This window comes from Mercurialis annua, linkage group LG6 (assembly GCF_937616625.2).
Source record: "Mercurialis annua linkage group LG6, ddMerAnnu1.2, whole genome shotgun sequence".
Taxonomy (NCBI): Eukaryota; Viridiplantae; Streptophyta; class Magnoliopsida; order Malpighiales; family Euphorbiaceae; genus Mercurialis; species Mercurialis annua.
The window spans coordinates 40,043,035-40,066,994 of record NC_065575.1 but is presented as its reverse complement, the minus strand read 5'-3'; the positions used below and the strand labels follow the sequence as shown (position 1 = coordinate 40,066,994).

The 23,960-nt window shown below is 32.7% G+C and overlaps 3 protein-coding genes and 1 long non-coding RNA gene across 7 annotated transcripts; 1 reads left to right on the top strand and 3 right to left on the bottom strand.

Annotated features, from left to right (window-relative positions):
- The first annotated feature begins 2,991 nt into the window (after positions 1–2,991).
- LOC126685757 (O-methyltransferase 1, chloroplastic) lies at positions 2,992–5,614 on the top strand. The gene is made up of 7 exons (XM_050379708.1): positions 2,992–3,307; positions 3,736–3,887; positions 3,982–4,102; positions 4,416–4,540; positions 4,629–4,757; positions 4,864–5,028; positions 5,333–5,614. Exons 1-7 carry the CDS (start codon positions 3,118–3,120, stop codon positions 5,402–5,404), a joined length of 954 nt encoding a protein of 317 aa, XP_050235665.1. The 5' UTR covers positions 2,992–3,117; the 3' UTR covers positions 5,405–5,614.
- Positions 5,615–5,825: 211 nt separating this feature from the next.
- Positions 5,826–11,617, bottom strand: LOC126685751 (gamma-tubulin complex component 4). 2 transcript variants are annotated; one of them, XM_050379701.2, is made up of 16 exons: positions 11,310–11,617; positions 10,917–11,223; positions 10,688–10,824; positions 10,475–10,573; positions 10,086–10,206; positions 9,079–9,351; positions 8,759–8,839; positions 8,584–8,667; positions 8,395–8,481; positions 8,228–8,283; positions 7,939–8,136; positions 7,532–7,754; positions 7,193–7,281; positions 6,869–7,022; positions 6,573–6,695; positions 5,826–6,487 (listed from the first exon to the last, which is right to left on the bottom strand). In XM_050379701.2, exons 1-16 carry the CDS (start codon positions 11,477–11,479, stop codon positions 6,416–6,418), a joined length of 2,274 nt encoding a protein of 757 aa, XP_050235658.1. In that variant the 5' UTR covers positions 11,480–11,617; the 3' UTR covers positions 5,826–6,415. The 2 variants fall into 2 exon arrangements, with proteins under 2 accessions (XP_050235658.1, XP_050235659.1); XM_050379702.2 differs by having other exon boundaries at positions 10,917–11,133.
- Positions 11,618–12,089: 472 nt separating this feature from the next.
- Positions 12,090–17,463, bottom strand: LOC126685750 (uncharacterized protein C57A7.06). Of its 3 annotated transcripts, none has more exons than XM_050379696.2 (11): positions 16,999–17,462; positions 16,548–16,746; positions 15,987–16,462; positions 14,884–15,105; positions 14,437–14,754; positions 13,969–14,319; positions 13,803–13,883; positions 13,629–13,715; positions 13,172–13,543; positions 12,737–12,868; positions 12,090–12,556 (listed from the first exon to the last, which is right to left on the bottom strand). In XM_050379696.2, the coding sequence occupies exons 1-11, from the start codon at positions 17,335–17,337 to the stop codon at positions 12,389–12,391; spliced, it is 2,745 nt and encodes a 914-aa protein (XP_050235653.1). In that variant the 5' UTR covers positions 17,338–17,462; the 3' UTR covers positions 12,090–12,388. The 3 variants fall into 3 exon arrangements, with proteins under 3 accessions (XP_050235653.1, XP_050235654.1, XP_050235655.1); XM_050379697.2 differs by having other exon boundaries at positions 13,629–13,712; XM_050379698.2 differs by lacking the exon at positions 13,172–13,543 and having other exon boundaries at positions 16,999–17,463.
- A 2,839-nt stretch (positions 17,464–20,302) lies between these two features.
- Positions 20,303–21,262, bottom strand: LOC130015721 (uncharacterized). Its single transcript, XR_008791053.1, has 2 exons — positions 20,693–21,262; positions 20,303–20,610 (listed from the first exon to the last, which is right to left on the bottom strand). It is a non-coding gene; the product is annotated as an uncharacterized LOC130015721 (long non-coding RNA).
- Positions 21,263–23,960: the final 2,698 nt, after the last annotated feature.

Here is a 23,960-nt window from a genome sequence, read left to right as displayed (position 1 = left end):
TAAAATTATATTTAATATGTATTATGTAAAATGTTTATATTTTTTTATATAAACTCAAAGATTAACTTCAGTTTGTGATAAATTTTATGATGACATATTGTTATTAGTTCATCTTTTTTTATTTTTATATATCATGTATATACATATTGGATATATTAATGATACGTTATAAAGACATCACCTGATACGCCATAGATGTACCACCAGTACGTTGTAGATACATTATTGATACATTATAAATACATCAATAATACATCGTGGATACATCAATCGATTTTTAAACTAGTGAAGTAGCTCATACAAGTGATAATTATATGGTAACGCTAGTTCATCTTTGATCACAAGTCAATTTAATTATTACACTCGAGAGAGTGTTAGAAAATGAGACCATGAGTAAAGCATTCCCTCTTATGATACATTGCAAACTAAATTTTTTTTAAATTGTAATTTTTTTATAACATAAGCGTTAAGTTATGATATATTATAGATACATGTTTGATGTAAAATTTATACATTGTAATTTTTATATTAAAATAGATGGATTATTAAAATTATATTTAATATGTATGATTTATATATCGTAGATGTATTATTAAAATTATATTTAATATATATTATTTGTGTATTTTGATATGTATTATGTATAAATAGTGTATTAAAAACGTATTGTTTGTATATTTTGTACGCATTACATGATATCTATTGACATGTTTTCTGATTTTTTGCTCTATTTTTTATATAATTGATGGCACAATAGTGTATTTAATATTATAGATTACAGTAGCAGAGAGAGATATTATTTGTGTATTTAATATGTATTTTTGGTGTATTTTAAGATGTACCATTAAAGTTGTATTTAATATGTATTATTTGTATTTAAGACGTACCATTAAAGTTGTATTTAATATGAAAAGATTCTGAAGTAAATTGTGTCCGTTTGAATAATTTTTAAGACGCATAAATAATACTCCATATTAAAAATATAATTTTGAGACACATAAATAATACATATAAATAATATAGTTTTGAAACACATAAATAATATATATATTTATTATTTTTATCAATGTTGATAGATTTGATGAAGGGGATACATATTACTATTAGTTCATTTTTTTTATATATCACATGTATATAAGATGTTATATTGCTATTATTTGATACGTGAATTTTAATTAAAGTATGTGATACATATATCTTTTAATTTAATATATATTATACATACTGCTTAGAGACAAATAAATAATACATATTAATAATTTATTTATTTATTTATTTATTTTTTAGAAATAAGAAAAAATAATCATCAAATACGTTCTCGATATATATCTGATACATAACAGATACATATCCGATACATGTTTGAATAGTTTTGAAAAACTGACGTGTGACTGACGCACGTGTAAGACGCGCGTCAGACGCGTTTCTGACGCGTTTTGACAGCTGTTTTACGCGTTTTGACAGCTGTTTGGCACGTTTTTTTGCTTTTTTTTTGCTATTTGAGTAAGACATGTGTCTCTTATTTAGTGGTTAGTTATAAAATGTAAACTTTTTAAGTTTTTATGTGCTAGTGTAATAAATGAGCTTAGTTAGCATTTTTATAAAGTTTATTAATTTTTTATATAGTTTTGTAATCTTCTCCATTAAATATCCAACCTTGCAATATTATGTGCAAATATTTGATCCACTATATAATACTAAGAGGATTGAGAAGCTAAAGACCTCTCACCCAGTTACATTGACGTGCATGGTCTATTCACACTCCGAACCACACCAAGGACACACAAAACTTAACTCCACAGTTAGCAATAACTTGATAAAAGGGGATGATGTTCTGCATTAGACACAAATGGAAATGTCTAACCTTTGGAGGCACTGCAAGATTCCATATAACTTCCTGCATGTCATTGACATTAGAGAAGAAAAAACCTGATCTCACTGCGTAATGTTAGATAATTCTTGTAAGTTAAAAGTATCAAGAATTGAATTGCTAATCCGCTATTCTAATAGTATTTCGAACACTTTTAAATGTCTTAGAGTTTACAAGTAAAAATACCTAAGATAAGAAAAGTCTAGTTGGATTATGAAAATCCAAAAGTATGATAGTATTCCAAATGGTCTTCAAAGCTACTTTACTGATGATAATGTTGGGGTTTTTTTTCTCCGTATGTTTAGAAGCATCTAGTGCTTTTGTTTTGGCATTTGCCTTCTTCTTTAATAAAATAAAAATCTAAAAGTAGATAAATGCTTCTCCGGACATAGCTTGGCTTGTACCCAGTCTCTGCCTTCATATAACTGCTTCTTGAAAATTATTTTGCTTTAACTTGATTTTCAACATACATATCTATATTAGAAGATTGAATCAAATACAACATATTTACAAAATAAATAAGATATTTTATCATCTAAATTAGGGGTGGTTAAAATTAAACTGAATTATCGTTACCAAATTAATCGATTAGCTCATTAACCGAACCATAACTAAAGTAACCAAAATTAAATTTCTAAAATTTTAGAAATATAAAATCAAACCGAACCATAACTAAAGTAACCAAACCTGAATTTCTAAAGTTTTAGAAATACAAAATCAAACTGACTGAACTAAAAAAAAAGATTTAATCAGCTGATTCAATTAATTTAATTTTTGAGATTCTAAACCATAACCGAATTGAACCGATCAAATGTCCAAATTAATCAAGATAAATTGGTTAATTTGGTTCGGTTAATATTTGTTCACCAATGTTTTTTTTTTTTGAGAGGTGCTCACCACTAATCTAAACAAAGAGATATTTATGTAAAAAGGAAAAAGGAAAACAAGGCACAAGTGTTGACTTGGAAATGTGAGATATTTATGCAGTTGAGATAAAAAATGCCTAGGCCTTGCGATAGTCCTCATACTCCTACAAAATCTTCTAAATTTATTTCCATAACTAAACAAAAAGAGAACCAGAAAAGCAAATGGCGGCAGTCAGTATCTAGCAGCTATAGTTCAAGAATTTGTACGGTAGTCAGCCACTGATCGGGGAAGATGAAACCTTTCAGTCTAGTTCTGGTTCTCTAACTAAATCTTTTTTCTTTGTAATAATCTTGGGGAGGAATCGATCAAACGGCTGTATAATGTGTTTGCTGGGCGCTGTTACACAGTCTCTACCCACAGCTGTTGTGCGTCCACATGCAACTGTATATGCCTCCGCAAATGCAAGAAAAAATGGGTGGTTGAGAGCTAAAATCAATGGCGAAGCTGACCCATTGCTCCTAGCTGCCACAAATGCAGCTTCTTTGCGTTTTCAGGAGACTCATCGACCAGGCAATTCCCTTCTCTTGATCTTGAATTGATTATTTTCTTTTCATTCAGGAATTTAATCAAACACTTAACTGATAAGTAAATCAATTAACACAGCGAATTCTAGATAAATTCGAGAATTCAAGATTTTAACACTTTTTACAACCTCTATGACTATGACCTTTCTGTTTTATGTATAAAATATGTGATTTTTAACATACATGTATAACTAACTATTGCTTGTATGTTTATATGTTTAATAAATGCATGAATTTTCATTTATCTTTGTACCCAGGAGGGGAGTAATGGCTAGCTTAGAGACTAGAGTTACATGTTGGTGATAAATATGGATGCAATGTAAAGAATAGTTTTTTCAAACAAAATATTGTTAATGGTTTCCTGACTATATATACCAAGGTACTGATGTAATGAATCAATGTTTGAACATGCAGAGCCACTTTTTCTTGATCCATATGCGGGTTGTTTGATTGATCCGACTGTGCAGATGGATTTGAAGAAGTATTCGCATCATTATTGCCTTGCAACAAAGTTCATTGACGATAAGTTACTGCAAACTGTGAGCCATATTGATGGACTTAAGCAGGTAAAATGTGCTTATGAACTGATGAATTGACAGTTTATCAATTTTCTTAGTTGTGTTTGATGATTATCCTGATTTCATTTATATCTTTCTGCAGGTTGTTATTTTAACAGACGGAATGGACACTCGCCCATATAGGCTTAACTGGCCAATTTCTTCTATCATATTTGACATATCTCCAGAAAGGATATTCAAGAAATCATCTGAGATGCTTAAAGGTGTTTAATCCTGCACTGATTTCAACTTTTAAGTGCATAAAATAATGTTGCTATACTATACAATGTTTTTAGAAACATTAGGCATATCAATTTTTTTTAAGTTTTGGTCTTCAAAATTTACTTAATGCACTAGAATCATGTTGCAATTTTCAGGATATTGTAGCGAAATTCATACATTGCCATGAAAATATCTTGATTTCATTTTAATGTTATGCTGCGAAAAATTAGGACACAGTTCTTCCTGAATTATAGAATTTCACTTTTAGTTCAAAAAATTTCATCTGTTCTGACGGTATCTTCTTGAAGATATTAGGTGTTGGGGCAAGGATTCCAAGAAGTTGCATGCTTCTTCATATTCCACTGGAGTCCTCCAACATACAACAAAGTCTGTGCAGTAAAGGTTTTAATGGTAACCAGCCAAGCATATGGGCCATGCAGGTGATTTGTGGCTTCTGATCATTGCATTAAGAACTTTTTGACTTTGTTTCCTTGGCAAGGAAGTTACTTTTTATGAATGAAATTGCAGGGACTGTCGATAATGACTTTGGCAAGTTTTGAAGAAATTTTGCTCACCGTCGGTAGTTTGGCTATAAATGGATCTCTGTTTGTGGGAGAACTGCCTGCTTGGTTGGCAGAAACTGAACTTGGGAGCAAGGTCTATTAGGCTCTTCATTATTTTTTAAGAATGATTTTGTGCTCTTTTTATTGTTTTTCTTCTATTTTTTGTTAGAAGCGCCAACTATTTTATGTCTCCTTCACAGGCAAGTACGGAGAAATGGATGGAAAAAATTTTCATGAACAATGGTTTTCGAGTTGACACAATTCATTATAATGAAGTTGCAAGGAATTTGGGCAAGGAATTAGCTCCCAAAGAGTCTAAGAATATACTTTTTGTTGCAGAACAATTGCGATTCTCGGATGATCAGGTATAACATGTTTCTAACCAACATATGAAGGTATTGTGATTTGGTTGAGCTTAATCTGACAATAGATTTTTGTTCTCTTCGCACTAAACCATCTATAGTGGCGGCAAGAAACAATATTAAACTCTCTTTACTCTTTGCTGTAAAATTAGTTCTCTCCTCCAAATTCATTTTAAAGCTTTTTATTTAACCGTTTGATCGTTCCCGTCTCTTAATAAAACATGACGAACTAATTTCCGTAGATAAATTTTATTTATGTTTCCAAGCTCAATAATGTGTTTGACCTTGTTTTTGCATTTTTTATCAGATGGAAATTTGGAGGAGAGAACTTCACAGGATAGAGGAGGAAGGGGATGAAGAAGGGTTTGAGGAGCTCTAATTGTGAAACGCTAAACATGGAGAATTGGTCCTTTTCAATTTATACTTTGACCTGCTCTAATTTCTTTCAATTCAAGCCATTTATGAAAGCAACAATTTTTCATTTTTTTCTTTTGGGAGATAGAAGCAAATGTAGCAGAGACGGTTCTCTCTTATTTGATATTTTTTAGTTGATATTTTCAATTTAGATCATTTTATTTGGTTTGGCTTATTACCAAAACTTAACTGAAAGTTCTTTACTTTCAAAACCAAATCAAATCAAAAGACTAAAATATTTTATAATGTAAAACCGAACCAAATCAACTTTATTGTGTAACCTTCCGCATCCAACCTTGAAAACTTTCCAGTTTGGGAATTTGTAAATTTTTAATCTACTTTACCAGCATTCTCTTACCAGACCCCAAAAATTTGGTCCCCTCATATTTGCTTTTACTATCAATAAAATATTGATCTAATCTAATTGCAGTCATTACAGATAAATTTCATATTTCCAGCACAACATTGAACAAACACAGACTATGGTCGAAAAATCAAACCAAAACAAGCGCTTACAGTGGAAATGCTTCATAATTACAATCCTCAAAATTTCACTCTACAAACTAAATGCAAGTCAAACTTGCTCTTCATGCAACCGATTAGGTTGCACTTCCTTGTTATCAACTGTGTAAATAGAGAGAACAAGCCGGTGCCAATGTCCGCTACCAACAATGCCATCTTACTTTCAAAAGGGCAGTTAATTGTCGGTGAACCAAACAGTTAGACACGTAGATTCAGCCACCCAGCTTTTTGTACAAAACCCTGAAAATAATGGTTCCAGACGAACATATAGACGACGAAAATGTTCCCCCCAAGCAAACCATCATCCAAGAGTCTAAGGTACAACTGCTTTAAAATCAGTTTAACCCATTCTTAATAAAAAAAATTCCCCAACTCCATCAACTGAAACAGTGCTCGCATTCATATAGGTTATGAGAATCATCAAGCGGCTTTCACATTAGCAAAGTAGCTATCACTATTGTTGATTTATCACAGGAAGTGCGGGAGAAGGTCTAACAACATTCATCACACCACCTCTTGCTGTTGCCTGTCAAATGAAGCAAAAGAAACTTTTTCGGAAACTGAGGCTATTCTAAGAGGATGTAATTGCGGGCAACAGTTTTTAAACTCACCTCAAAAAAAGAATTATAGTTTAGACGCAAAAGAAATCTTCGAAGGAATGGGGCTCGCTGACTTCCAGCTAGCCTGCTACTGCGCAGTATAGTGTACAAGGAGTTGGATTTCTTATTGAACTCCTGAGGACATTTAGAAAGAAATTACATATAAATAGCAGTATAAGTGTATAACTACTTAGAGATTCAAGCAAATCATGAAATAGAATATCAGATGATTATTTATTTGTTTATTACTTGTGCTTTTAGCAACAAATAACGACGAATAAATTGAACAGATAAAACTTACTACAAACCTCTGTTATGTGATCAAGTTCAGATGTATTTGGGTTGCTTTCTTGGTTCTCAATATTCCAGCAGAATTGCAGGCAAAGTCTCATTATGCCGTCTAATATCCTTGAGACGGAGCCAATGTCCAGGAAAGACTGAGAAATTAAGGCTGATAAATACCTGTAGATAAAATAAATTACGTCTAAGCTTTCAGTTGCAAGTGCAGTGCAGTCTGAACAGATTGTACCCTTGTCAAACACAAGCCAAATCCAACTATGCTGAACAAAGATGCCCAATAAAATGATGATGCATGAGGCAATGAGACTGTGAGAAACAATTCATGTACTTACTCTTGATGGAAACCCACAAGTTCAGTGAAGTCGTGGGAGTCTTGAATATGAGCTTGTAAAACATTCCATTGAGATTCTATTACATCCACCTAGAACATGGAGATCGAGAGAAATTGAATGAAGAAAAAAGATAGCAAAGGAAATTATCTGATGAAATAATTGACTGAATTGTGAAAGAATGAGCAAAATTACAAACATACAAATAAGTAACAAAAACAGAGTCTGTAAGTCCCATAATTCATATAATCGTCTTATTATCTAATAATATAAGTGTCAGATTATGGTTCTCAAAAACTAAGACTTCATGCTTACAGTAACGTATTTAATGCTATAAATTACCTGGATATAAAACTGAAGATTTCTGATCAAGAATGCCATATGCTCTCTAACACGCCACATTGGCCTAAAACGTTGCCGCCGCTGCTGAGAAACCGAGCAGTTACGATCGTACCGGTGATTGGCAAAATCTGTGTGATCTTGATGCATCACAGAGGCCCATGATTTCTCCAATTCCATCTGTGTTCGTTTGAGCCGAAGCAAATACTGGAAAACCCTAAGGTACCTGGACCATGCTTGATGTCAATTCAGAAATAAGACTAAAAGGCAATTACTCAGCAGCTGTCAATTCTAAGGTTGCAACATTTTTGAGAAAGACTTGGTCAACTACATTCAACTTCGCCTAAAAGCTTAGAAATATATAATTATATAATGAAGAAGAGCATCCAGAAGTGGCAGCAGCATCTTACTTAGACAGCACTTCTTGGGTAAAGAATAGTTGTAAAGGCCAATCAACAGCATATTCAAGAGCAATACCGTCCCAGCCATCAAGCGATATCTCTGAAGAAGCATTCGATAATGCAGCACCAGAGTTTGCATCAGAATAATCTTTTGATTTGGGTAAATCCATTTGGGAGGATTTGACTGTGAATCCAAACGAAGGCATCCTAGTGGACATAAAAAAAATGAATATAACCTCCAATACATTAAAGACTCGGAATAATGTTCAAACTTGAGATTAAAAATTTAGGCTCTAACCGCAAGGATACTCTAGAATAATATTTATCTTCATCTCCTATTGTCTTTATAGCAGCCTGCATTGCAACGAATTCCAAAAATTAAATCTCGAATCACTAGTAAATTTGGTAGTCAATATGATCAATATTTTACCCACATGGTAAAAATAATATCCAGTAGAGGTATACCAGCTGAAACGGAACCATGAGATCAGCTTCAGCAGTTGACTGGCGGGGAGGTAAACGCATTAAATGCCGACTTTCCTCAAGAAAACACTAGCATAATAAATGACATAATTAAAATCATATTAGCAGTCCACTTAAGACTACAAGGAATTTTCTGGATTCAAATAAATCTGAATGCTAGTCATGCTTTACCTGGAAAAAATCTCCTTTTGCTAAAAGGAAATAGTCTTTAAGGGCCTTCAGGTGCCCATTCAAGTCAGCACGGACAACAACAAGCTATACAGATGAACGGGAAAGAGATAACTTGCATACGCTGATAACTTGAATGCGCTGATAGGTTAAGGAAACAAACTTGAACATGCAGTACCTGCCAAAGATGACTAGCTGCAATTGCCCTAATAGAATCAACAGAGCTCTCAAATGATCTTTTGTGAAACTCAGATGATTCCTGCATACAATACAACCACAATTAGAACAAGGACTTCACCATTGTCTTACAATTCAAGGAAAAAGGCTTTTATTTTGTAGGAAAATATAAGATGTGTGCATCTAAGATGTGTGAATGCTACATTTGATTGCAGATTTTTTGAGTCCACACAAAAGATATTGGGTGAAGTTATACCATCACTCAGTAGTATTGAAAATGTTGGTGCAAATACTATGATAAAATAGATGGTCGAACTGCACCTTTAGGCTCCGAAGCAAAGTTTCAACCTTATCAGCCTCAGATTGTGGAAGTAATTCTTCTCCAATCAAGTTTGAATCCATAAAAGGCTCCTTCTGGAAAGGAAAGCGTCCTATAAACCCTTGCAATTTATGGCCACCTTTTGGTATCTGCTGACTATGTGAAGGATCCTTAAACTTAAAGGCTGGGCTTGGATTCCGAAGAACCCTGATGGCTTTACCAGCAAAAAGAATTGATTCAGCAACACGCATATGGATATACTCTGGCAGCATATCCTGTAAAATAGCAATAAAAACTGCACATGACTTGCAAGAAAACTAAACTTAGATTATGTTCTCTACGTAATCACCTGAAGACAAAATTAAAGCACTAATGTAATAATAAACAATAAATTGACAATTAAAGCTGATAGGAGAAGACTCCAACATTACAAAAGACAAGGAAACCAATTCATTCAAGGCTTAATTAGTTGAAGACAAAATATAATGTTGTGGCTACCTAATGGCTTAACTTACGACCAGAACAAGAAAGAAGAACATGAACAAGCCATCTATCATTAAGGAAAAAATATATTTTTAATGATAAATGCACAAAATAACTGGTTAAACAATATTATGAAAATAGCATAAGCAACCAAAGCTACATCAAAATTTGGAGACTAGCATTGCTATTTATAATGAGATGGCGGTAATTGCTCATCATTAATGGCACGGTGAAGCCACAACAAATTTTCTCGGTTAAGCATCATTGTTTCTGATGCTTAAAGGATACTAACTCTAGTAAGCTTTTTATAATAATATCTTTGATTTCATAAAGAGGAAATCAGAGAGAACATATTGCTATATTTATGCTCATACACACCGAGAAGACTACACCGCATATATTAGTTTCTGGAACTTCAGAATGAATCTCAGGTAAAACAATAAGCATAATGAATAGAAAGGAAGGTTTTGGTATTAATTATTAACAAGAAATAACAAGAACATAGAATGAGAACATTATAAAGTACCAAAAATATATGAAATCCCAAGTGCCAATCAGTTAAAGACATATCATCAGTTGACAAACGTGCCAATTTTGCAGACATATCTGATTGAGATGAGCTAGTTTCTACATCCCTCTCTTCCTGCCTGAAAATCAATCATGACCAGCTTTAGAAAAGTAAAATTATAAATAAACTTCATAATTAGTTATGTGAACTAAGGAGACAACAGAAAAATAAAGAAATGCTTATGAACATTAATGATGAAAAGTATCAAACAGATAACTGTTATCCATCATCAATATCCATATTGAAACAGAACATTCAGCACAAGCCTTTAACTCATTCAATTCTCAAAGAATGTCAAACTCAAAGAATATTAAGTAGATAAATACAAGAAGAAAAAAGTTTATAACCTTGCAATGAAAAATTCACCATGTTGATCTTGAAGAATACCATAGACCATCCATGAGGCAAGTTGGTTATACAACACCTGATGTCCATACCAAAGAAGCCTATTCTTTTGGATAAAGTAATGATCAAAGAAGCAAGTCATTACCAAAATTTTCCTCAAAATACAGGAAGTGCATTGTCACTAGAACAGCGACACGATGAAAGAACAAACAAACCTTTGAATGCAACTCTGCAATTCAGGAACTCCACAATGACACCGCTTATGTAAAAGATTAAGAAGTTGTCCACCGCGAATATCATCACGCTCAATCTCTAAAACAAGCTCATACAGCGGAGGTAAGAGGACAAAAAACTACAACAACACAGCAGCAGCACCAAGTTAATAAGCATGAAATGAAAAAATAAAATTCCAACATTATCATTGTAAAAATAAAACTATCTAACCTTATTAAGGCCTTGTGTGACGGTAGCCAAAATAGGATCGGTTTCAGACAACAGTGTCTGCTCAATGTGAAGAACAGCAGATCTATAAACTGATAGTATCTCAACAATGCCATTAGCAATGGCTCTCCTATATACACTTTGTTTTTCACTCTTCTTTGACGACGACGGTGACGATAATTCATTAGCTCTAGTCAAGGGCGACACATTTGTAGTTGACCTAATCCAACTCAAATTCCGTGACTTAGTAGCAAAACGATCGAGTTCTCTATAGTAAAACCCTAATGTGATGATTCTTTCAATTAAATCCCTACAAATCATTGAGTTTGGAAAATTTTCAACAGATTGTAGAGAAAACATGTAATTTAGGTTAAAAATGATAATATAGAAGCTTACCTGTCGCTGGGGTCGATGAAGGAAATGTCGGGGGCGAGCTTAAAGGAGCGTTCGTCGGAGATGGCGGCGTCCGGGGATAAGTGAACGCCGATTGATTTTTGCTGCTCTCTCACGTCGATGATGAGATCTCCTGTGTAGCCGAGTAGTGCTAGTAAGAGCTCGTGCAGCATTTTTTAGCTTTTTAAAATTTTGTTTTCTTATACTCGATGGCGGTGAGCATAAGTGCAGTGTTAGTGCGAGCTAACTGGTGGTTTTTTATTTTTGAATTTTTACGACTTGCTCGCTTTTGCTTTTGGCGCTGGGCAGTTTAAAAGAAGGGGTAATTACATTCACCCAGATAATTATCGTTTTCTTAATGTCATTGATATTGAATTTAAATAAATTATCTATTAAAATTAAAGTTAATTTTTAAAAGATTATAATTTTTATGTTACAAAATTAAAATTAAATATAAAAATTTACAAATAAATACACATTCCGTTCCAAAACATTGTCTCGCTCTCTTTTTTTTGTCCAAAATATTTGTTCATTCTAATAAATCATAATTTTCAAAATTAATTTTTCAAATACCTGTCATATTGAATATTGACTGTTAATTATCATTGTCTCAAGAAAATGAATTAGCCATGATATTTAATAAAGATACAGTACTCGTCAAAAAAAAAAGATACAGCACGGAAAATGAAAATCGATTAGTAAAAAATTAGAATATTATTTATGTTTTAAATGGGGGAAAAATGACAAAATGAATAATTATTTTAGGACTAAAAGAATATAACATTACTGCAAGTATTTGCTAGTATAAATATTTTTAAAACAATTGTGTAGCAAGCATAAACAGCATCTTCTGCTAAAAAAAAAATAAGATCAAAATTGAGCGAAATCAATTTCTCGAGCTCAATTCCAGATCGAGTAGCTACACTTAGACTCTTCTACTTAACCGGGTTACAACTGCCTTTACCGACCAATTGAGAATTCCTAATAACGATACTTAACAAAACTGAAAGTTACAATACTAGTAGATCGCTCTCACAAGAAATAACAATAGTCTAAAAATTACGTATTAAATAACGCGTCATTCATGATTTAGCAACCACTGCCTTAGTTTTGTCATGATTCTTTATTCTTTTCTTCTGCTTTTGCTTCTGCTTCTGCTTCTTCCCACTAGTTTTCTGCTCTTCTTTTTCATATGGATCCACATCTTCATATTTAATTGGTTTAATGATCAGCCCTGGTTTTTTCACCACCTGCACAAAGTACATTCAAGGTAAGAATTAACAAAAATTAAAAACTTAACATCTGTTGCAATATAACAGCATCAAATGATTTTTTAAAGGCTAAAACTCAGCTCAATATTCTAACGACGTAAATTAAGTTAAATACAATAATTCATGCAGAGGGTTGTGAATTTGTGAAGAGTCACTCACTTCAGGCCGACTAAGAGCTCCAACTGTTGTTGCAGGATTGGATTCAGGTCCGATAGGTACCCGCATACTCTGTTCAAAAACTTCCTTCGATGTGAAAGGGTATGGCAATGATTTTGTATGCAATTTTTCAGCCTGCAGCATTTAAATAGGATAACAACAAAGAGGGAGAACTTAGCCATTACAAATACCCAAAGGATCTGTCATAAAATGGAAGCAAAATGCAAATGCAATTGCAACTTCAATTATTAATTCAAGCATATTGATATGATTGCCCAAACAGAGGACGCTGATTAAGAACATTAATTTGACATGACAACAAGTAGTTAACCTTTGATGTTTAAATTCGAGTTTGTTTTATGCTGAAGTCAAATCTACAATTGCTATGTCAATTCAAATTCACCATGCATAGCAAATGATTCACCGTAGTAAATTTACCTTTCTGTCTAACTTCTCTGATATAATAACGTGTTTAAGTCGTGCATCCTTCCTTTTCTTGAGAGCCTCTTCTCGTTTTCTCTTTGCAATGTCATGCTCTTCTCGCATCCAGGACGGAATGCCTTTCTTCTTCTGTATATGAGTCCACTGACCCCATCCAGGAAGTAAGACGGGCTTTTCAGGTTCGGGATTTTCCTCATTCAGAAGTTCCTCTTTATCCTTTGCAAATTCTTCCTCCACATCATCCCCAGCAAAAGCGTCGTGAACAAGCTCTGCTTGAGAAGGAAGTCGATAAGGCGATATAGGGCCTGAAGATAAGATTCCATCCACCATCTGCCCCTCACCATCCATATCACTATCCTCGCTTACTTCCTTCACAATTCCGGAGAAAAGAATGTGAGGACAGCTATTAATATAATACATCGTTAACAAGCAATACAGACAGAGAGGACCATACCTCTATGCCCCGACTTTGTACAGCAGGTTCAACAACCTCTGGAGAACTTTTCATATTAGAATCTTCTTTCTTCTGGCTCTTCATCTGCTAATTTACCAAAGAGCATTCACATGTATACTCTAAAACATACATATCGACACATATAAATGTTTAAAAAAATAAAAATAAAATAACCTTTTTCCAAGAGCCCGATGCAAATAAAGAAACTTCATAGGTTGTCTTGGGACCTTTATCTACCACAATATCATCCATATTCTGTGCATAGAAACATGTTATTCTTTTGAGATAGGAGTGAATAAAAGATACTAAAAAAAAAACATAAGCAGACCTATACCCCTACCTCAAGCATTAAATCTCTTTGAGCTTCAGAATCCTCTCTAAACATAGCAGAGTTAATGTTAACAACCTGCTGCGCATCAATTATCCTGCCCAAGCCAATATCATCTTCTTTATCTCTAAAATCATCTTCACTATCACTGTTATCATGAGTATTATCCGATCTGATCTTATGATTAGGTTCTGTGCCCTGCGTTTTAGGTGCACCAAACACTCTTCTGCCACTCACAAGACTCTTTTTTGGGTTTTCAGGCCCACCTGTATCTTCCAACTGCTTTATTGACGATTTATACTCTTGAAGAGCAACCTGAGCTTCTTCAACAGCTTCGTCCTTTCTTTTTTTCATTCCTCGCACCTGTGCCAGCAAATCAAAAGGAGAAATTAGAGATTAACTTTGTGTCTGAACCCCAAAAGGTTATGGATGAGAAAAATCACAAAATGATTATACAGAGTAACACCCTGTAAACATTACCATAAAAGGTAAAGAAAGCACTCCTGAATTTGGCACTTCATCATTTTCTTCTAATACTTTGAGAGTCTTCTCTTTTCCTTTAGTCAAAATCTTTAACTGCTCATCATGGTCTGAACCAGCATAATTTTCATCATCTTCTCCACTGCTGTCATCACTACTACTGTCATTCATAGATTTCATTTTCCTTGTCAAAAGAGCATGCCGACGAAGTTGTTCAGCAATAGCTTCTCTAGTTCCGTCATCTTGAACATCAAGACCACGCCTTAAAATGCGCTTAGCCCACTTTGACTGATTTTTGTACTTCAAAGTCATGCGCGCCTACATCAATATGGAATAAGATTTAATTTGATAGTTCAGTCAATTACCTTTGACTGTCAGCAAGAGAAAAACAGTAAATCTGTGAAATCCAGTTTCCAGAATTCTCATAAAATCTCAATTATTACTCACAAGTGCTCTCTCTCTCTCTTGCTTGATAGCTTGTTCCTTAGCTTCTTCTGGATTCAGATGCATGCTATCTGATGACGCTTTCAACCTATCTTTCTTCAATAGACGATGGTAAACTTTGGATTTAATTTTTTTAACTCGTTTCATCTTCACCTCATGATGGAAAAGAAGGCTGCGCATTTTGGCAACATGATTCATTTGGTCTCTAATATCGTCAGTTGATACCTGCCAACAATCATTTAACGCAATTTGTGAAAACTATATGGAAAAGAAATAGGAACATAAGTAAGATACCAGTTCTGATGCCACAACAACCTGCAGACACAATGACACAGGACACATGGAAACATTAAGAAAAGAAATTCAGGGAGAGTACAAATCAATGTAGATTTGCTTAAAGTCAGGAAGTCAAAACGGCTGGCTTATATTTACTAGGGTTTGGAATGATGACTAATTAATATTGACAAGGACAAAAACAACTCCACTCAAGCAACTCCGAAACATCAAAATTGTCTTTTTGATGATCCAATCAACAATTAAACGTGGTCCTGTTTAGGGAATTCCAATTGACTAGACATGTTATATTTTTCTTCTCAGACTGCAATAGATGTGGGAATGGAAATATACTACTTCCCTCCTTTCATGCAGAAAAAAGGGTTAGCAGCAGTAACTGACACCAACTTACCAGACCATTCAGGGATCTAAGAAGCAGAAAGTCACATATCAATGACAATTTCTGTTGATAATATGCACAAGAATTCATACAATTATAAATCTCTACCAGGCCCCAAGTGATAAGCATTACAATTAATTTGTATTATCTCCCTGGAACACATTTTTGTCACTGCTATTTTAAACAAACGCTCTTCCCTAAAAACTAAATACTTTTTTCTAAGCAATCGTTCCAATGTGCAAATCATTCTTCACCATTTTTCTTATTACTACAATTTTTTTATAGTACTATAAAAATTTTGATTCACGTACTTAGATAGATACGGAAAAAGAAAAAGCTTATGAACCAAATCAAGAAGTATATGTGAACCAGTATGAAAAATTGCTAAAAGCACCATATATATCGAACTAAGGGATATCTGAAGCTTTCTTACCTTATTTAACTCAAGAAGTCTGGCACCATCTTCTTTATGAGCTTCCATAACCTTGTCATCATATACTAATGAAGCCATTTGCTTCTCAAAATCTGTTCTAGGTTCAAATTCAGAAGCTATTGCTCCCACTGTTGAAAACCCTAAATCTATATCTCTGTCAAAAATAATAGTAGGAGCCTCCCTATTTCTCTTAATTAAAGGCTCCCACTTTCTAATATCTTTCTTCGTCATCTGATAGGCTTCTTGCCTCTCCAACTTGTCCTGTTCTCGCTTAGAAAGCGGAGCATGGAGAGGAGCAGACTTTTTCTCCATCTGACTAGATCTCTTGCGAAGCTCACTATATACAGATGTTCCATGAAGACTTCCAATAAGATCTTCAATAGAAACCCGGCCATCACCATCCAGAACATCACGAGTCGGATTGAATTCAGATTCAGGATACGCCTCAGATAGAACAACATTCTTTTTCTTCTTGCCTAACAATGTCATATATTTCAGCGAGTCATGCTACTAACTAACTAAAATAAAACTAGAAATGCAATTCATTCAAAAAATAATTACCATCAAACGCCTCAGTTGGCATTCCAGTTATTCCTTGCAACATCCTAAGATGACGTTCCTCATCTTCTTCATCCACATCATCATCATCATCGATTTGATTCAACTTTTTTCTCTTAGAGATTTTAGCCGCCTTCACATATTTATCATCATCATCACCGTCTTCATCATCATCATCATCATCTGATTGCACATTCTCATCCTACATTCAAGATATGATTAAAAAAAAATATATTTTTTAAGTTCAAGACACATACCGAACTTACTAAACCACACTGATGACTGACAATTATTAATTCTTAGATTAAATCAAAGGCACCAGTTAATTAAAATGAATTCTAGCACAATTATGTAATTTTTCGGAATACTGCAAATTAAACTCACAGAGCATTTTTAGAGCACTATAAACTTTCTAAACAGAATTCAATTGGATACACTCGGGAAGCAAAATTACCTTAAAATCCTCAGGCAACTCGTATTCATAGTTCTCAACGGGGTCGTATCGGTGGTTCTTCTTCGAGTCCTCCGCAGGCAATCCTTCCTCATACTCATACACATCATTCACCTCCTCATCAGACGAAAGAACATCCTCATCTTCTCCGCCGTGGTATTGGCGGTTATTAGGGTTTCTCCGGTCAAGTTCTTTCCGCAAAGCGTTAGGCAACCGAGGACCGGTTTTCTTCTTACTATTCCTATCGAATTTGTTGAATGATTTGGTTTTCCCTCTTTTATTCGGTGTTTCAGTTTTCTTGTTCTTCTTGACGTCTCTCGTTTTTCTTTTGTTGTCTACCATGACTGCAGCTGTGTGATCGGAAAACAGCTGCGTCGGAAGGTGCTTGAGAGGCTGAGGTCCTGCGAGTGGCGGTTTGATTGTAAGAGATGAACTAGAGTTATTGTTTTAGTTGATTAACGGGTTGGATAGGTTAACCCAATAACCCACCGGTTTTGTTACCCGTAGTGGTCTTCAAGCCCAAATATTATGACTATAGATTTCAAGTTAGGCCCAATTCTATGGACTTCTTTGAAAAAATACACATAATTACTGTATTTCGTGGCATGAGAAGGTATTTTTTTATAAAAACTTTATTTTTATATAATAAAATATTACTCTGTCTATTTATTATCATTTGATGAAAAGAAAATTACTCTAAAACTCCTCACGTATGTCTTGTTTAAAAATCAAACAAATTGATATCTCACTTTCGATTCCGTCAACGATAACACACTTCTATTAACTTTTTTTGTTAAAATAGACAATCAAAAAATAATTTAATCAATGTTTATATAAAATATTCAAACCCTAGAATCAGGGGCCTATACACTTGTACCATTTTGTTCTTCATCTCCCCCACCCTTCTTAGTTATGTAGACAACCACCACACCTACCGCCATCGTCCTGCCGAAAACCATTGTTCGCCACACCTGAGACGAACTCGGAAGCAAATGGGTTTGCCTCGCATTTGGATTCTCTTTAGGCGAACCCGCCGTCTGCGTTTGTTTTTCGATTGCCAAAGTTTTTTTTTCCTTTTTTTAACAAAACGACATCGTTTTATATAATTTTTGTCTTTTTGTTCGTATTTTGCAAAATATAAAAAAATTAACAAAAGAATCTATCAGTTTATATAATTGTAATTGAAGTATCAAATCATTTGATTTTCAAATAAGAGGTATCAAACTGTGAATTATGACATATGTGAGGGGCCTTAAAATTATTCTCTTAAATAAATTATAATCACATTAGTTTGACAATAAACTAAAAATATATAGTAAAAATAAAAATATTATAAAAAAACCATAAAAAATCAAAGATACTAGTATGTGTCTAACAGATCGTCAAATTAATATTTTTCAAACTGCTTTGACAAGAATTTAGATTTATTAAGTCAGTTTTAGTAAAAATTCCAATAATTTTTACATAAAATAAAGGTCACATCATCGTTGGATTAGGTTATTATTATTATTTACATTAAACATGCATTGATAAAAAAAATTGAGAAGAAAGAATTTTTTCTATTACAACACTAAATAGTATTACAAATTCAAGTAAATCGTTTGTGAATACGTTAACAAACAAATGACAATGAAAAGTTGCAGTTTTCTTTCTACGGGAATTGAATAAAAAATTTAAGTGAGAGTTCTCTTTCTAGACGCATTGATAAAACTTATGCATGTGAATAAAATGTTTTTAGTGATGAGTATGTGACATCAACATTTTGTTTCAATAATAACATAAAATCATTTTTATTTATTGGAAAATATTTTTATATTTAATTTTAAAAATTTAATTAACTTTTTTTTATTCTTAGGATATTATATATCTACAAAATTATAAATTTTAGTAATTACAATCTTATAATAGATAGTTTTAGTATAATTATATATTATATTTTTCATAAATTCAAGTCAATGTTATTTATCTTTACCTAAAATAAAAAATAAATTTGCTTTTTTTTACGCCTTGATTTTAGCTTAATGTCTTAAAAACTCAAATCTTTACTTTTGAGGTCAATTATAATCAAACCTTTTTAAATCACCTAATTTAGCATGTTTTGAGAGTTTGTGTCATATAGATTATAGCAAATTTCAAAAATAACCACAATTTTTGGTCAAATTAAGGTCCTTCGAGTGGATTCTACGTTGATAAAAAACTGATTATTTTTGAAATTGGCTATAATATACGCACAAATCTCCAAAACGGGCTATAAGAGATGATTTTAAAAGGTTTTGTTAGAATTGACCTCAAACGTATAAATGAGGTGATTTTTACTTTTTAATCATTTTTAATCCTTAACATTTTATCAATTACCCCCACAAATTTATTTGTACTCATATTCGTCCTTCTATATATAGTATTATTTATATTTTCAAAAATAAAACACTATTAATTTTTTTAAATTATAAAGGCTTATATTATTATCTCGTAAAATTAATTATGTAATGTTTTTATGTAATAGTCTTGTAAAATTATTTATGTAAGACTTTATGTTATCGTTTCATAAAAGTATTCATATAATATTTTTATATTTTTGTCTCGCTAAATTATTTATGTGATATTTTTATATTAAATTAATATTTTTATTATGAAAATAAATAATTAATATATTTTGATATTATTACGTATATTTAGATGACTCCCGTAGGGATGGGGTCACCAATTCTCATTGTGATGACTACCTTAAAGATGGTCTTAAGCTTTTAAAATGAGAGGTAATGGTTGAGTGAATTTGGACCAACCGACCGCAAGAGGCAAGACATTATTATATGCAATTATCCCTCAACTTTTTTATAGAATGCAAAGAGTATAGCAACTCACTGAATTTTAGCTTGCATATACTGTTGCATTTGAACATGCAAATTTGTGAAATTTAGGAAATATTTAAGTTGGAATGAATAAGTTAGCTGGATCATTAGGGTTGTGCCAGGCATGATCAATCAATCTAATTTTTTTGTCCATATGCTATTACATGCAGAACATAAGACATTCACACTTGTATTAAAAAAAATCAACAGACTGAATCCCAAGTTGAAATGTGTACGCTTCCTTAATCCATGATCATCAATGTTAAGCAACTCTCTAATCATCGCACATAATCTATTTAGTACATATTTCTCTTACATAAGCATCAATTAATCAATTGTTTTTATTATTATTATTATTACAATGGATGGAGAGAAGGAAATTGGCTTAAATGTCTGGCAACTAAATTAAATTTTAGTATTATTAGAGTACATGTAAAATCATTCTAGCAACATGGTGATTAATTAAAAGGTCAAACAAAGTTTATATATAATTTAAATTTACATATTATGCAAATTAACGTGCATGATTTCAGATCATGCAATGAAACTTTTGCTCCATAATGAGTCCGAGAGAAGCGAAGGTAATACACAATTACACGACACACTCTACAACTGTAATAACTACTCTCCAAAGTATATGGATTCTGAGACTAAGTCCAACCGTAGGATTTTCAGTAAACATTTTTAAATATCCAGTGACAGTGTTACATCAGACTCTGTCGCTTGAAACCAGAACATCAGTTTTCACCATTGCAATACAAAAAGCCTGCACAGGAGATCAGATTACAGAGAAGAAGAGTAATAATAAATCATAATTAAGTATATTTAAACTATAAAAACAGAATTACCTGATCATATTTAGCACATGCACATACTGAACTAGATGAGAAGACCGTGTTGGAGAAGGGGAGCGCGTGCAAAAGAGTAACAGATCATCAGTTAGTTTTCTGTTGATCGAGTTTGCACGTGCCCTGCTTCTCCAACAGGAGCCACTCATCCATTAAAACTCATTAAATAACCTAGCATTGCTTGTTAAAATGTTTTTTCTTTTGAAGTGTATGAGATGGAGATGAATTCAGAGAGCTGAGGTATTTATAGGAGAAAAACAAGGAGGAGTTATTTTAAAAAATTTAAAGCAATAAGTAAATGTTTTGGAAATGGTAGAAGTAAATTAAAGCCATTCCATGCAATAATAGTGAGTGGATAGAGAGGGGAAAACAGAAAAATGAAGAGAAAAGCAGGGGTGTCATGTCTGCCTTAAATTCACAAAAACCCTTAATGTTGTTCTCTCTGCCACTATATCTAATCACAGTGAGACAAAATTCTGATCACCATACCTATAAAAATGATCACATCTTGACCTTTGGATCAACAAAATCCAAGGGTCCCACTCCCCATTAAGTGGGGTTGGGATTCAACTTATTACATTTCACATTTTTTCCTTTGTTTGGATGAAGAACTTGGAGTCGTAGAGGAGAAGAATAATGTAAAGAGTGCACGTAGGGTTTGCGTGTTGATGCGAAGGTTTTTGAGTAGATGGAGGAGTATGTGCGTTAATTTTTATTTTTGGGGAGAGCTGGGTGTCTCCCTAGGTGGATATGATGCCCTATATTCAGTAGGTTTCAGCCTTTTTCCCCCAGAATTTATGGTGGCTTTCGTAAAATAATTATTACATGTAGCTAGTTTAAATTGTAAAATGGTAAACTGAATGATACTCGTAAACTTGTAATGTAGATCAGTGGCCGACCTAAAAAGAGTTTATGGTGGGCAGTTGATCATCTTATTATTTTAAATCTTTAAAAAATACGAATATATATTCGACCTCAAAGTTTATAACACTGGCCACCTTAAATTTTTTATATTATCAATCTTTAAATTTTCGGTACAATTTTGTCCACCTTATAAAAAATTTATGGGTCCGCCACTGATATAAATAATTTCTATCTTCAAAAAAGAAAAAGAAGTTTCTAATTAGTACATACATTGAACTATATGTCGAGTGCTGGATAGAAATTGATTAAACCAATAGTAAAATCGGTTGAACCGATAGCCATATCAGTTAGGCCAACACTATGATTTTTAAAATACTGATTTTAATTGATTAAATATGGCCAAACCAAATTGGTGGATAAACCGATAAGGTCACCGGTTTCTAATTCATCGGGTTGAATAAATTATAGACATGATTTATGATCTAATTGATTAAATTATTGGTTAGCCATATCAATCACCGGTTCAAAAGTCAGTACAATAGAGTCAATCAGTTTAAATTCGATCCAATTTGGTTGGATTAGATTTCTATTTTCAGGGTTAAGTGGATTAGACAGTCGTCCAATTCCGGCTTCAACCAGTTTAATTAGACAATTTGGTTCAACTTTTAATCACTGTTTAAAACGCTGCTTATATCCACAATTTTAATGATTGGATGAACTTATATGGCATTCAGAGAGTTGATTAAATGAACTTGCGTTCATTGACGATTTTTTTTTATAAAAAAAATCAGTCTATTATGACATATATGAACCTTTTAGTTCATCTTTGATCTCCCGGTAGCCCACGTTTAATCGTCTTCTAACCCTAATTTCACTGTAAATCCTACCTTTTTCAAAAGAAAATCAACAACAATCCAAAGTATAACCTAATCTAAAGCTTGTGAGTGGTTCCACTTCCCCATGCTTACATTGCACTGAGAGAGTTAACGTTTCTCATTGAGGTAGAATTTTAATCTAATATCACGAAATTGTTGGCTCAGAGATATTTTATAAATGGGTAATGGTCTAAAACACCCTTCACCTTTTAATCTTTTTTATTTGTACCCTGACATTATAAAGTTACCGATTTCACCCAAATTCACACCTTTCCTTTTCAATTGCACCCTCAAACATCAAAATACATACCTTTTGGTTTCAATTGCACCCTCAAACATGAAATTGACTTCTTTTTTAATATTTCATACTTTAACATATACTCTAAATAGTACTCAATATTATAATTAAAACAATAAAAAATATATTTATAATATAATAATATTTATTTCTATTAAATAAAAAATTATTGTTGAGTTTTAATTTTTTTGAAAAGAAGAGTTTCTTATTTTAAATATACACTAATTAGTTAAAATATAAAATATTGATTTGAACTTCTTTTTAAATAAAAAAAGATCAATTTTGAGGGTGCAATTGAAAATGAAAGGTGTATATTTAGGCGCAATCGGTGATTTTATAACGTTAGGGTATAAACGAAAAAGGGCCTAAAATGTGAAGTGTTTTCCGGACCATTAGCCTTTATAAATCGAGATATGGTTACTTTATAACTTATTTGCATGCTTTATTTCATTAGCTCATTTCAGCACAATCCATCAAACCTAATTCCTTTCCAAAACCTTCAAAATAAAAAAAAAGTTTAGTAAAAATGAAGCAAACGGGTTATTAACAAATTATACCTTCCTTTAACAATTTTTTTAATTATTATTTCCGATTGATGTGAACGACATGTGATAATATTTATTAAATTTAGATATGGATAATTTATTTTTGTTTGGAACTTAATATTATAATATTTGCTAAAAATTATTGAATCTTCTATCAATGCAACACATTGTTCACGTTAATATAAATTACGATAAAGTAAATAAAAATTAAAAGAGGGTCCAATTCGATTTAAAAAAAAAAAATTAGTGTTCCAATATAAATAATTTTTTTATAAAAGTTGAAGTTAAAAAGCGAACTATATATGAGTAGAAATTGTACATTAACCTATAAATAGATTTGTATAATGACATAGGTAAGGTCAATGGTAAGGACTAAGGAGACAGATGTGAGATGAAGTATATAAATTGGATGGATATGGTGTGAAGCTTAAATCACCAAAATTGTCTTGTGGGGGAAGAACATAGATTCTGGGATGAGGTCATCATCAAATCTATACTAGCGTGTACACCATGCACTTGTTTAGTGTTGCAGTAAATGCTTTATTTGGTCACACACTCATTTCTATTCAATACCCCTTCAAAATTTCACTCATGCTATTGCCCCCCCTAGCTTAAATTCCACCCCACTCCATTTAGCTTTGACTCTGCCCCTCAATTTTCTTTTATTTTAATAGAAAAAAAAGGGC

What these genes read in the sequence shown, in the direction of transcription:
- LOC126685757 (XM_050379708.1), top strand. Translation starts at nt 3,118, where the DNA reads ATGTGTTTGCTGGGCGCTGTTACACAGTCTCTACCCACAGCTGTTGTG. An exon ending in ATATTGATGGACTTAAGCAG is followed by an intron (nt 3,888 to 3,981) that starts GTAAAATGTGCT and finishes ATCTTTCTGCAG; the next exon opens with GTTGTTATTTTAACAGACGG. An exon ending in TGCGATTCTCGGATGATCAG is followed by an intron (nt 5,029 to 5,332) that starts GTATAACATGTT and finishes ATTTTTTATCAG; the next exon opens with ATGGAAATTTGGAGGAGAGA.
- LOC126685751 (XM_050379701.2), bottom strand. Translation starts at nt 11,479, where the DNA reads ATGCTGCACGAGCTCTTACTAGCACTACTCGGCTACACAGGAGATCTC. An exon ending in TTGCAGAGTTGCATTCAAAG is followed by an intron (nt 10,574 to 10,687) that starts GTTTGTTTGTTC and finishes CCAAAAGAATAG; the next exon opens with GCTTCTTTGGTATGGACATC. An exon ending in CTTGTGGGTTTCCATCAAGA is followed by an intron (nt 7,023 to 7,192) that starts GTAAGTACATGA and finishes TTTTATCTACAG; the next exon opens with GTATTTATCAGCCTTAATTT.
- LOC126685750 (XM_050379696.2), bottom strand. Translation starts at nt 17,337, where the DNA reads ATGGTAGACAACAAAAGAAAAACGAGAGACGTCAAGAAGAACAAGAAA. An exon ending in AGTTGCCTGAGGATTTTAAG is followed by an intron (nt 16,747 to 16,998) that starts GTAATTTTGCTT and finishes TCTTGAATGTAG; the next exon opens with GATGAGAATGTGCAATCAGA. An exon ending in TACAAAGTCGGGGCATAGAG is followed by an intron (nt 13,544 to 13,628) that starts GTATGGTCCTCT and finishes GGAATTGTGAAG; the next exon opens with GAAGTAAGCGAGGATAGTGA.